This window comes from Patagioenas fasciata, chromosome 1 (assembly GCF_037038585.1).
Source record: "Patagioenas fasciata isolate bPatFas1 chromosome 1, bPatFas1.hap1, whole genome shotgun sequence".
NCBI classification, from domain to species: domain Eukaryota; kingdom Metazoa; phylum Chordata; class Aves; order Columbiformes; family Columbidae; genus Patagioenas; species Patagioenas fasciata.
In genome coordinates, this window is record NC_092520.1 from 198,896,053 (window position 1) to 198,909,543 (window position 13,491).

At 43.0% G+C, this 13,491-nt stretch overlaps 1 protein-coding gene across 1 annotated transcript in view; it reads left to right on the plus strand.

Annotated features, from left to right (window-relative positions):
• The window catches only part of CELSR1 (cadherin EGF LAG seven-pass G-type receptor 1), a 170,086-nt gene that overhangs the window by 128,790 nt on the left and 27,805 nt on the right, over positions 1 to 13,491 (plus strand). Inside the window, exons 10-19 of the mRNA XM_065840132.2 lie at positions 310 to 495; positions 833 to 946; positions 1,271 to 1,445; positions 2,162 to 2,303; positions 4,316 to 4,436; positions 6,238 to 6,421; positions 7,225 to 7,326; positions 9,245 to 9,339; positions 9,665 to 9,874; positions 11,558 to 11,741. Of these exons, the coding sequence (XP_065696204.2) occupies positions 310 to 495; positions 833 to 946; positions 1,271 to 1,445; positions 2,162 to 2,303; positions 4,316 to 4,436; positions 6,238 to 6,421; positions 7,225 to 7,326; positions 9,245 to 9,339; positions 9,665 to 9,874; positions 11,558 to 11,741 (1,513 nt within the window). The remainder of the gene's footprint in view (positions 1 to 309; positions 496 to 832; positions 947 to 1,270; positions 1,446 to 2,161; positions 2,304 to 4,315; positions 4,437 to 6,237; positions 6,422 to 7,224; positions 7,327 to 9,244; positions 9,340 to 9,664; positions 9,875 to 11,557; positions 11,742 to 13,491) is intronic.

The window sequence follows — 13,491 nt, forward strand, 5'->3', positions numbered from 1 at the left end:
TGATTTCTTCAACCTTTTACAAAGATCAAAAGACCAATGATAAAAAGTTCATTGTAAAATTCAGAGGTAGTAGTGTTCATTAACAGAGATGCAGAAGAGGTGCCTTAATTGTTTTGGGTTTGTTTTTGTCAGGAGAGTAACTTCGAGTCCAAAGTTATACAAGGAGTTACTGCAAGTGTTCCCTTCTTTACTGTTTGGGTTTTTTTCCTTTCGGGTTGTCTTAGGAAGTGTCATTATGTTGCTTCCTGCCTCCTTCCACATCAAATACAAATACATAGAAATAAAATAGACATTTTTTTTTTTCAACAGATACTGAACAGCTACGTGCAGTTTGAAGTGTACAGTGGGCTGAGCCAGGTTGCTAGTTTGAAGATGAGCCAGTTGCGAGTCAGTGATGGGGAATGGCATCATCTATTAATAGAGCTGAAGAGTGCTAAAGATGGTAAAGATATCAAGTACCTTGCTGTTATGTCCTTGGACTATGGGATGTACCAGGTAAGGCAGCATCATCACTTTGCCACTAAGCACTACAGAAGCATTTGTAGGAGAAAGCAGGATAAAACATTGTGGACAAATACTTATGCTGTGATCCATGTTCCACAGTGATTAGTGCCTAATGAAGTTATATTGATTTATTAAGCCTAATGCAAAACTGGTTTATGAAGAAGTCTGTAAAAAGCCACATTTGGATGTCTGTCTGTCTCCTCACTGCTTTTGTATTTTTTCTGTAATCTGCTGTCAGCTACTGCATGACTCCATCACTACAGATAGTAGGCTGCCTGTGTTACAAAGGATGATAGTGCTTCTTATCGATTGCCCTTTTTCTCAACAGAGCACCGTGCAGATTGGAAATCAACTACCTGGACTGAAAATGAAAAGCATCATTGTGGGAGGTGTCTCTGGAGATCAAGTCTCTGTTCAGCAGGGATTTTACGGCTGTATGCAGGTATGAAATGAAAAATGTAGAAGCCAACTTTGAACTTTTAAGAAAATACCCATGTGAAAATGTTGGGATTTATTTTTCATCTATCGCCGAACATTTCTGTTTCCTCCATCGACATATCTAAGAATCAAAATATTAAAGTCCACCCACTTTCCCAGGTGCAAATCTGGTCTTACAGGGGAACAGCGTTTGAAAAAAAATCTGACTGATGTTTCTTTTCTTCTCTGATGTAGTCTCATGGATTAGTGAAAGTAGTGAAACACATGGCACTGTATTCTGAATTGAATTGAAGACTCTAATTGAAAAACAATTGTTTTTTATCACCAGGGAGTAAGAATGGGAGAGACGTCGACAAATATAGCTACACTCAACATGAAACAGGCTATCAAGATCAACGTGAAGGAGGGCTGCGAAGTGGATAACCCCTGTGATTCCAACCCGTGTCCCCAGAACAGCTACTGCAGTGACGACTGGGACAGCTACTCCTGTGTCTGTGACCCAGGTAACCCAGTGACCATCCCATGCACTCATCCAGGAGCTGAATCACATCTTCATGCTCTCATCGAAGAAGAGCAGTGGCAGCAGCAGGAGCAACATGGTTGCAAAGTGCTCATCTTCCTATTCTTCCTCTTCCAATCAGTGTTATTATTCTCAGTCTTACTGTAGCAGCTTAGAAACAGCAGTCATGGACTAAGGATCATTTGTTCTGGGCAACGTATCAACCAGAGAGACAGTCTCTGGTCCAAAGGGCTCTTTCTGTGCTCTTCCCCTTTTCTTTTTGCCTGTTTTTTCTTTTTTTCTTTCTTTTTCCCAGCCTTTTCTGCTGTTGGATTTCAGTCTCACACCCTGCATCCTAATGGAGATACTTTGAATGTTTTCTCTGTTTTGGTGCATGTAGCCAGCTCACGCTGTCAGCACCCAGCACAGTCATCTCCCATACACACAGGGAAAGAATACAAAACTGTAACAGATGCCCTGAATATAAAACTGGGGACCAAAGGCACAAGGGTGCCTCAAGCATGTTAACAGACTGTCGAAAAGAACAGCCTTTTTTGCTGAGAGGGAAAAGAGAACTTTCTTTCTGACAGTATCTCAGGGGGAATCTACTGGTCTCGAAGATGTGTTATTACTGTATATGCTTAAAATAGATGGTCTTTTGGAGACATGCAAATCGTAAATTACAACAGTTGCTGTAATTTTATGACCTTGTCTCCCCAGGGTACTTTGGGAGAGACTGCGTTGATGTATGTAACTTGAACCCCTGTGAGCATGTCTCCACGTGTGTGCACAAACCCAGCTCATCCCATGGCTACACCTGCGAATGTGGACAAAGCTACTATGGACAGTACTGCGAGAGCAAGTAAGACATTTATTTTTGTTCTTGGTTTCTTGATCCCACCAGGTACCTCTTCTCCCAAGGCAGCAATCCTCCTGCTTCCTTTTCTGCTTTGGTTAGCTTTCCTGTTACAATATGAGTGTTCATAGTAGATGGTATTTGCCGGTTCCCTGCCCTTTGGCATTCCTGAGCTTTCTTTCCAGAGACCAGGCAAACTTCCATATACTCAGGGGCTGATTTTCTTCAACAGCAACTCAGGGACTGGACCCATTGTGCTGTGTTACACAGCACTGCATCTGACCTGTACCTTGTGGTGGGCTTGCCCTGAGGTTGTTCTGCGTCTCTCCTTCAGCTCCCCCAGCACACACATGAGCGATGCACCCAGTCAGGTGGCCTGTGGCCTGATAAGATGGCTTTGCAGTTCGGATCCAGTCCCTGGGCTGGCAAAAAAACATCTCTTCTGGACAGCCTGGGAGGCCTGTGTCCTGTTGCTGTGTGGGAAAACGTGCTGATTCCCTCGTAACCAGCTTCCTGGTCTCAGATAAGCATTCAGCAACCAGCCTCCTCTTATCCCAGAGACGGCACTTTGATTTGCTGTAATATGGGCCATTCATGGTGTGCAAATGAAGTGCATTTGTCTGCCCATTTAGGAATAGCTCATGTGATGTTTCCTTCCCTTTGAAAACCGCAAACCTCTTCCTCTGCCTTTTGTTGTGTGGGCTTGCAAATGTTGGCCGTGCTGTTGCCAAATTCATCTTTCATTCCTCTGGATTAGCAACGCAGAGATGTTGTCCCTTGTTGTTGTCTGCTGACATCACGTCAAGTGCAGCATTGTGGTTTTTCATATCATAAAGCATAGAAATACAAACCTAGCAATTACCGTAAACAGAATTCTACATGGTCTTTGAAACAGATGGGAAACAGCTTTTTTTTCCTAAAATGAGCATCAGGGAGGGGATTCCTTGTGCATTAGGGTGATCACAGACTCAGCAGCATCATCCTTGAGGCTGTCACTTGACAAAGATTTCCAGCTAACAGAGACCCGGTCACTTCCCTGGCCCCTTCCCAGAGCTCTCCTTGCCAATACCAATGTTGGGGAATCTGTGGAACAAACCTGCTCAGAAGCTCACCCAGAAGAAACAGAAACAGTGAGAACAAGGGTTATCCTTCAGCAGGGGTGGCTTTCAGGCTCCTGCACAGCTTTCGACAAGCTGTACTGCCACACTCATGTTCTGAATCATAGTCTTTGATTCACAGCCTGGATCAAAGCTGCCACCCCTCCCCCTTTCGTGTCCCCAACCACATGTGTCCTCTTCCTCTTCTTTCTCTTCCCCTGCTGTGGCAGACCAGGGCTTTTCAGACCCTGTGGTGAGCTGGCTGAGAAAGCCAGGTTGGCTGAAAGTGATGACTTTCCTTTATAGGGTGAGCTTGCAGCCAGCTTTGCACCTGAGCTGGGGTCCCCACAGGCTGGACAAGCACTGCTTCCCACAGCAGGGCTGGGACATGAACCCGTGGAGGTGGGGAGTGGGATATAAAGTGTTGGGGACCTGTACCCCAAGGCTGTCTGTGACAGTAGGCAGATCAGGGCATAGGCTCAGCACCTCCTGCAGCTGCCCGAGCTGTTGTAGCGCAGCACAACCCAGCACAGCCTGGGCCCATCAGCACTTTCCTGGCAGAGAATGGGACTGGTGGGACCGGTACCATTCCACTTGGCAGCGTGGACCCCATTGCACTCTCCCAGAGGAAAAAGCACTTCATTTGCTTGTACAGGTGTATGCTCCTTACATAGAGGAGCTAGTCATGAAAACATTTACAGAAGCATTCCCTCTAGGGTTTTATAGCACTGATATTCTTTATTTTCCTTTATTACAGTGCATATATATTTATATATATATTGAGTGATGGCTGCTGCAGCAAGATACATTGCACTCTATAAGCTGATGGAGTTGAATGCAGATTTAACCCAAAGCTCTTTTTTTCCCACCTTTTAAGAGGAAGCTTAAAGAACTGTCTTTCAATATTATTTTCTTTTATAGGATTGACCTGCCTTGTCCCAGAGGCTGGTGGGGAAATCCCATCTGTGGCCCATGTAACTGTGAGACTAGTAAAGGGTTTGATTCTGATTGCAATAAGACCAATGGAGAATGCCGCTGCAAGGTAAGCAAGGGAAACCAGTCTTAAGTCGATATTTCTTCAGTTTAAAAAGTTACTATACCACTAATAACTGCAACAAGTGAGTATCTGAGACAAAGGACACACAGTTGTGCTTCGTATCATACATGTGTGTGCAGTGTTGTTAATCTTTACCTAAAACATTTTGCTGGCACCACCCTTCACAAAATCATGCTGTGCAACTCTTATCTTATTTGCGTTTGGAAAGCCAAACCGAGAGGATGAAAGCCTGACTCTGATCTCTCTGAAGTGCAGCCCTGTTTATCGAGGGAGATCAGACCTGGGTGCAGAGGAGTGCTGGTGCTGTTTTGTGTATCATAAGTGAATAATAACCATGAAACACTCAGGCCAGCTGGGTGAAGCTCTCCGCTGTACAGTGGCCAGCAAAAGGCCTAGCAACTGGAGAGAGGTAAATAACACGAGAGGATAAATACTTTCCTAAGTGCCAACTGTTGAGTTTAGGAGGAATTTGCTACTGACAGGCAGGGACAGACAGGGGACATGGGAGGGGAGCTGCCCCCCTTCTAAAGGTTTTACAAAGGACTCCTTACAATAGGTTTTACAATAGGCTTCAATGACATCAGAGGACCTGTGCCTTTACAGACCCGGGCAGCGAATCTGGCCCGCTGCTGCTTTCCAAAATGCCAGCAGGACACACAGCAACTGTTGGTTTAAATCAAACCAGTGGGGTGCCAGCACCATGCTCTGTGTACTTGCGTAACAGCTCAGATCAAAAAGCATTTACAGATGTGATTTGAATATGTGATCATTGGTGGCTCTCCAACCTGTACGTAAAACATAAATGGATGGTGCAAGAAGTTTCATTACTGGCTTGTTCATGCTGTACAAGAGTGGAATTGCAAAGCAGAGAAAACTGCAAGTCCTCCAAGAATACATTTGTCGGGCACTGACAGCAAGTACGTGAGGAGCAACATGGGCCCTCTGCCTGCACTGCAAGTGGTGGTCCAGACTCCAGGTCTCTGTGGCACAGGGCAGCCCAGCCAGCCCCCCAGCGTTCAGCTCTGCCTCTTTATGTTGTCCTGGCTAACACAGCGTGCTCCCCATAGCTATTACATTTTCTGTTAATAGTAATATCGTTATTATCCCATGGTTTGATAATTAGCCCCTTTATCATAGAATCATAGAATCATTTTGGTTGGAAGAGACCACTAAGATCATCGAGTCACAGAATCACAGAATTGGAAGGGACCTTGGAAGATCATCCAGTCCAATCCCTCTGCTGGAGGAGGAACACCCAGATGAGGTTACACAGAAAAACGTCCAGGCGGGTTTTGAATGTCTCCAGAGAAGGAGACTCCACAGCCCCCCTGGGCAGCCTGTTCCAGTGTTCTGTTACCCTTACTGAGAAGAAGTTTCTTCTCATATTTAAGTGGAACCTCCTGTGTTTCGGTTTGTACCCATTACTCCTTGTCCTGTCATTGGTTGTCACTGAGAAGAGGCTGGCTCCATCCTTGTGACACTCACCATAACCTAACACTAGCACTAAACCATGTCCCTAAGAGCCTCATCTACACGTTTTAAACACTACCAGGGACGGTGACTCCACCACTTCCCTGAGCAGCCTGTTCCAGTGCTTTACAACCCTTTCTGTGAAGAGATGTTTCCTAATATCCAATCTGAACCTTCCCTGGCACAACTTGAGGCCATTTCTTCATGTCCTGTCACTTGCTAGGTTGATGCACGTGCTGCTAGAGCAGGATTTCAGAAACACAGCAATTTGCAATACAAGCCAAATACCTTCTGTCTTTAATTTTGTTTTTTCTAGGCAAATTACTACAGGCCTCAGAGCAGTGACACTTGCTACCCCTGCGACTGCTTCCCATCCGGCTCCCACACACGCGCCTGCGACATGGAGACGGGACAGTGTCCTTGCAAACCCGGCGTCATCGGGCGGCAGTGCAACCGCTGCGACAACCCCTTTGCTGAAGTGACCATGAAGGGTTGTGAAGGTACCTCCTGTCCAGCCAGTGCTGCTGCTCAGCTGGGCTGTGCGGGATCAGAACCGCTGGCAGGGGGGGCACAAGGGGTCGCAGAGCCATGGGCATGCAACTATGTCCTGGGGTGCATGTGAGCCCAAAGAGGTGGCTCCAGCAGGAACAATGGGAGCTGCAACAGCCTAAACTTGGACCACCTTCACCTAAATCTGTGCCAGTATGGCTCACAGGGGCTGGAGATAAATAAAAAAGCTCATATTTCTTTAATTTTCATCAAATGGAAATAGAGCTAGCTGGGCCGGGGGGGGCAGAGGGCAGAACACTAATCCTAATTTTGCTTGAAACCCAAGTTATCTGCCTGTGCAGCATGGTATTGCTGCACTGAAGAGGCAGGCGAGAGCCCTCACGCCTTCTGCCCGCAGAGGCAGCACCACACACCCCGAGCCTTTCTGTCCTGTCCTGCCTGTCCCACCTTTCCTCTTATCCACCCACCCTCCTGTGATCAGCACAAAGCTGCTGCAGCAGCCGTCTCGCCACAGTGTGTGGGTGAAATGAAGGGGAAACGTTTTCCCACAATAAAGGAGCAGGCAGAGATAGGCAGAGCCAAAATCCAGAGCCCCATAATCATCCTGGGTGCTCCTCTGCCTGTACCTGTCTGCCCGCACTGCTGGATGAGGAGCAGCTGACAGGTTACCGCTGGAAAGGCATTGCAGATGGCTTGGGAATTGCAGGAAGGTCCTTTGGGCAGGATGAAATATCTCCTTGTTGTGATTTTTATCTTGTCAGAAAAATTGCATCATTTCTTTTTCTGTTTTCAGTAATTTATAATGGCTGTCCCAAAGCTTTTGAGGCTGGTATTTGGTGGCCACAGACCAAATTTGGCCAGCCAGCTGCTGTGCCATGTCCTAAGGGATCAGTGGGTAAGTTCGCTGGGTAGAACATTAACTGTTTTATCTACATGCCTGTTTGAGGGGAAAAAAGGAGCAAAAAAACGGCGTTAATTCATTTAGTCTAGAGATTACAGCATAGCTCATGCATATCATGAGCAGAAAAGTTTAGCTAGCTGAAACTCAAGCACTGTTAAAATACATTTGGAATAGTAGCAAAAAATAAGTACAGAGGTGCAGCAGATAAACACATCTGAAGAACAGAAAATTTGTATCTGTATTTAAAAAAACAACACAATCCAGTTTTCTATTTACCCTATCAAGCAATTCTTACACATGTAACTCTTAGTTTCTAGCGACTTGCACATGTTCTTTAGCAATACAGCTCCTCTGGGCAAAGATAAAATGAGGAAAATCATTTATGTGATGCTTACTTTACTAGCATTGCAGGCTAATAAAGCTAAGAGTTACAACAGAACTTTCGTTTTTCTACTCAACATCTTTTCTCTAACCCGTAATTCAGACAGCTGAAAAATGCATTTTATGAAGCACAAGAGCTGTGTCGTTTTGTGCAGCAAACAAATGACAATCTGCTTTTCTTACATGTCCCTGAAAACCTTCATCGGATCTTTGAAAACAGAGTTTACAATCTTTTCCATAGGCTGTTCTGTGGGAAATGAGGCCTCTCCCTCATTTCTGGGCCTGATAACTCTCTGCTGTGAGCGCTCCTCAGGCTCAAGGAGTTACAAATGGTTATGTGACTTCCCCAAATATTACTGAGGGGAGGTCACTGCCTGTAGGTATGCAGAAGATTTGTGGTCAAACAAGCTCCTGTTCTGAGCATTTTAGGGGATATAATTTTATTATCATCATCATCATCATTATTATTGTTATTATTATTATTATACTATATTAATATCATTATCTATGATATACAATGATATTAATATATAATAATATATTATATATAATGATATTAATATAGTATAATAATAATAATAACAATAATAATAATATTGACGTGAAGAATATTTACATTATTAAGCACTACGAAGTTGAACTAAGATGAGTTTTCTGCACTGTGCTTGTGGTTGACGGCAGTGTCTCTTCTAGCAAATAGGCTAGCAGGCAAGGGTACATATAGGAATTGCAAGTTTTAAGGGCATTTTACAGAACATTCAAAAAAGTAAACCTTATAGTATGAATGTTCAAGCTAAGAATCTGAAGCTTAATTGTGTGTGCCTAATCATGGAAGAGAAATAATATAATTAGATACTATTCAATTAATTATAGTTCTTAGACACACACAATATGTTATGTGCAAGTTAACTAGCACAATGTAAATTTTGAATTTGATAATGTGCAATTCACTGTGAAGGATCCACAACTGAGAAAAGAATTTGACAAATAGTATAAAATAATAGGCTAAATTAAACAGTAAACTGCTCACAGACCATTGACAAGAGGCTAAAGGCAGTTATTGTACAGGTTGGCTGAAGTGTTTCCCACATGCAGCGTGCGAAGGTGCTGGCACGTTTCAACATGAAGACAGCATTTATCCAGGGGGTCTTCCTGTACAGGCTGTTGCACAGGAATCTGAGCAGGGATGTGTTTTCAGAAATATTTAGGAAGTGCACAGTCTTTCTCGTATTTGGTACCAATAAATTGCTGAATTCATTTGATAACGTCGGGACAGTGAGGCTGAGAGCAGTTGGGCAGATCTTGAAGCTTGCCTAACTTTTCTCTAAAGCCTGGGGAAAATGATTCATGAAGATGAGTAGGATTTAACTTTTCTCAGACAGGAATCCCAGTTTGGAAAGTGAAGTATGTGCGTAACTCTAAGAAACTTGAAAATGTGGGAAATCTGAAAACCTAGGATAATTGAAATCTGTGAAGACTTACCCAGCACAATTCAGAGCGTTACTTACCATTAACACTTCGTTTCCTTCAGGAAATGCAGTTCGCCATTGTAACATTGAGAAGGGCTGGCTACCTCCTGATCTTTTCAACTGCACAACCAGCACTTTTGTGGATCTAAAAATCATGGTAAGCTGTGTTTTATTGGTTTTGCCTGTATTTTGTAAATGATCATCAATCCAGACTCCAGTTTGATATCCCCGCACTGTATCTTTTGATGGAGCCCCATGTGGTTTTTTGGCTCTCAGTTAGATTTTCCATTTAATTGTCCTGTCCACCCTTTCTCAAGACAAACACCATTTTTATCAAACAACTCCTTCATACCAAAAATCCTTAAATTATGATTGTTTTTGTAACTGTACCAAAAATCCCTGAATGGTCATTTTTTTTGTAACTAGTATGAAAAAAAAAAAGTTACATCATTAGGTTTTGTCTTCCTTCTTGTCTAATTCAGAATGAGAAGTTACACCACAACGAGACCAAGTTGGACGGTGACAAAACCATACGAATCGTGAGAGTGCTGCAGAATGCCACCAAATACACACCCAGCTTGTATGGCAACGATGTGAGGACAGCATACCAGATGATGATCCGGGTCCTCCGATATGAGAGCCAGCAGCAAGGGTTTGACTTGGCAGCCACGAGGGACGTGGAGTTCAATGAAGTAAGAGATAACTACATACTGTGCTGAGCCCTTACAGTTCCCCATTAAAGTTTTATGGCAGTGGATAATTAAATTTGTCTTCGACCAAAGTGGAGTGAATATCATGTAGTTGCTTAATATGTTTCACAAATTAGACAGTCTTCTCAGTTTAGAATGGGAAGTTGATTATGCAGGCCTAACGTTTTAGATGCAGCAGATTTCGAGAAATTCAGTTTTTCCTTTCCTAAGGAGACACTGTGCTGACAGACTTGCACCTGCAGGCTGTGGAGGGAGTGAATTCCCCCATTCAGAGAGAAGAAACTTCATTTTTAGCACGTTTTGTTAAGTAAAAGCGAGAACAATAAGCAAAAAAAAAAAAAATACTTAGAAACCTCTGCTTTAATATATTATTCTCTGCACTTGGCACTGAAACCCATACAAATGATGTTTTCAAGAACTCCCTAAATATTTTTAGGATAGGTCAGGAATTTGAAAAATAATGAGTAAAGCTCTTGAGAAAAACGAGGTAACATCCCAGGCTGAGAGAGCACAAGGGGAGAAGGAATTTATTTTTTTATAATGGTCTCAGGTAGAAGCCTGAAAAATGTATAATAAATAACATTCACAGACACCAAGGAGACCTGGTACCAAGTACAGTGTGTGTCTCCTGTGTTCCTGGGGAACCATGTTGTGCTTCTCACCCTAGATAAAAGTGACCGTACTGGCAGCCTCTTTTGTCTCAGGTACAGGCTCACAACATCAGACAGTACTTAGAGAATACAGCATCTTCCCCATCTTCTTCTAAATGAAGCCTAAATATTTGCGTTTGCTATTGTAGGGCTTGATGTTATTAGTTCCTACCATCATTTGTGCAAATTTTACCTTAGTTAGGAATTAGGTTTTGACACAACAATGTAGTTCATATGTAAACCAAGATTAAAAACTTCTTAATGCCTTTCCCATTTAAACCATTTAAGACTCTCTTTTGGAGTCTTCCTCCATTCAGTCTGAGGGTCCCTTTGGATATTCTTGTAAGAAAGGGCAGAAGGGGCAGGTCCTCAGCTAGAATTTCCATTTTAACACCATTTGTAAGCAAGATAAAAATGGGACGAGAACAACATAATTCAAGTTTTCTTATAAATCTTCAGGTTTTTATGTATCAGTTAATATTCACTCTTGTCATTCTTCATCATGTTAGTTGTCCAGGAATCAACAAATTAAAAAATGAAAATCTAAATAAAAGAGAAGGCAATTTTGCTATCTTATGGCTTTCTTTTGATTTTTAACATATCACATTATTTTGATTTCTATGGGACCATTCTTCAGCCTACATACCAGAGACTCTGCTTTTCTTGTCTCTCATTTCTCTGAGACAAAGAAAATATGGTTAAGCTTTCCTTCTGCATTTTCATGCTACGTTTCCTGTCATAAAGGGGAGAGAAAGTAGGCAGTTCTCTTACAACCTCCAGCTTCAGCTTACTTTGCTCATAAAAAGTTTGGAGGGATTTTCTTTATGTAACAAAAAACCCTCAAGGTGAGTAACTGGTGTGCATATTTTCATACGGCTGCAGCAGAACATACCTGCATTAAAATATTTCATGAGATGCTCACCTGAGGCAGTAATGCCAATCATTTTCAATATTCCTCACTTGAAACCCAGCACTTTGTTTGCTTCATAATTTAGGCTTGTGCTTTGTTTCTCAGAATATTATCAAAGTGGGTAGTGCTCTACTGGACCCCAGCAACAAGGAGCACTGGGAGCAAATTCAGCGAACAGAGGGTGGCACCGCTCACCTGCTCAAGCACTATGAGGAATATTTCAACAACGTGGCCCAGAACATGAAGAAAACCTACATGAGACCTTTTGTCATCGTTGCCCCTAACATGAGTGAGTATTTCTGTTGAAAACTGCCTTTTTCACTAGAGCTTTAAAAATGTACTAGGTATAGGTACTAGTTGTCTGCTTCTGTAGTACCCACGGAGAAACAACATACTTGGATTTTCTAATCTAATCAGTGCATTCATTTCAAGTCAGTTGCCATGGGTGTCTCCTGGGAGATGCCTGGTCTGTTTTCCCTCTGGGCCGTGCCACTGCTCTGCGTGGCATTTTGTTGCAGCTGCAGTAGTATACAGATGGTAGGAAGGAGAAAGTTGGTAAGTAAAGGTAACGCCTTTTGAGACCACCTAGCTGAACGTAGTAAATTATTTTTTTGAAAGAATCACACCACGGCCACCTGAAGAATTACTGCAGTACAAGAAAAAAAACCTACTATTGATCGTATACCTGATTTTCACATGCTTTCCTATGCTGGAACCTATCCAGAAAATCATCTTCTGTAGAAATTCCTGTCCTGAAAGGTATTTTCTCAGAATCACCAATCCAAACCCTCAAACGCCCTCTAAGCCTTGCAAAACCTATCCTAAGAGCAAATTCCTTGGGGTCCAAAACTTCCAGAATGAGTCAAAACTGAGAAGGAAATGTCAGATGTACTCAGATACTTTCCCCACCTATTCCAGTAAATGCCTCCTCTCACAAGCAGAGGGCAGTTCCTGCACTTGCAGGACTGTGGCACTTCACAGATGTCCCCACGGTCAATGTGCAAGTGAAGCACAACCACAGCCTGGTTGGTCTCTTTCCCCATTTTCTCCCCTGCCCTCTCTGTTCCATTTTCTCCCCAGGCACCAACACCATGAGCAGGTCGGGGATTGGTGATGATCCTGCTCTGAGTGAGTGCTGAGGCTGAGCTGGGTGAGCTGCACAGGTCCCTCCCGAGCAGCTTTGCTCTCTGGTTTTTCTTTCAGAGGTGGTTTGGATTATTATCAGCCTGAACTTGTATTTAGCTTTTCAAGCTGCTGCTATTATTTCAGACCTGAAGCAGGGTTTATATGCCCAAAACCCTGTCTTATTTTCCCAACTACACCCATTGGTATAAGAAGCAAATTTACTTTTGCCTACAAACTTTGTCCTGAGAGTGCTTCATGTCCACGGTCACAAGGGCATAAAAAGCAAAGGCATGAGACATTCAAGCTGCAAAGTTTATAAAGCCCTGCATCAACTCCATTGGGGGAAGGATTATTGTTGAACTAAGCCAAACTGAAATACTTTGATTTCTGTTTAATAAACCAGAACATTTCCTTTTGATTCAGGACTATCAGAATGAAAATATTTTTATCCTCACACTCAGAAAAAACATACGCTCAGTATTTTTACCAAACTGAACCAAGATGAAAACAAAAACCAGAATTTCTTGCAGGTTGTAAATTGTGATTTTTTTTTTACCAGCTCTTGCTGAGTAAAAAGGCATGAGGTTGGGAGGGATGAGGCAACTCGGGCCTGAAAGAGGCCTGTTTCCCTTTGAACAGTTTTTCCAGGTGAGCATGGTGTTAATGGAGTTTCCTAATGGCTCATCTGGGAGTTATTTAGAGACTAGGAAAGGAATGGGAATTTGCAGATCTTAACTTGGATATTTCTTCATATAGAAACTTGCAGTGGATCACAGCTTTCAGTGTAGGGTTACCCCCAGGACTTCCAGCTTCTCACTTTTATTTGAACACCTAAATTGGCACTCAATGACTTCTCTGAAATTGGAGAGTTCAGGCCAACTCAGCTGCTTTTAAATATTTTGGCAGTTAGACAA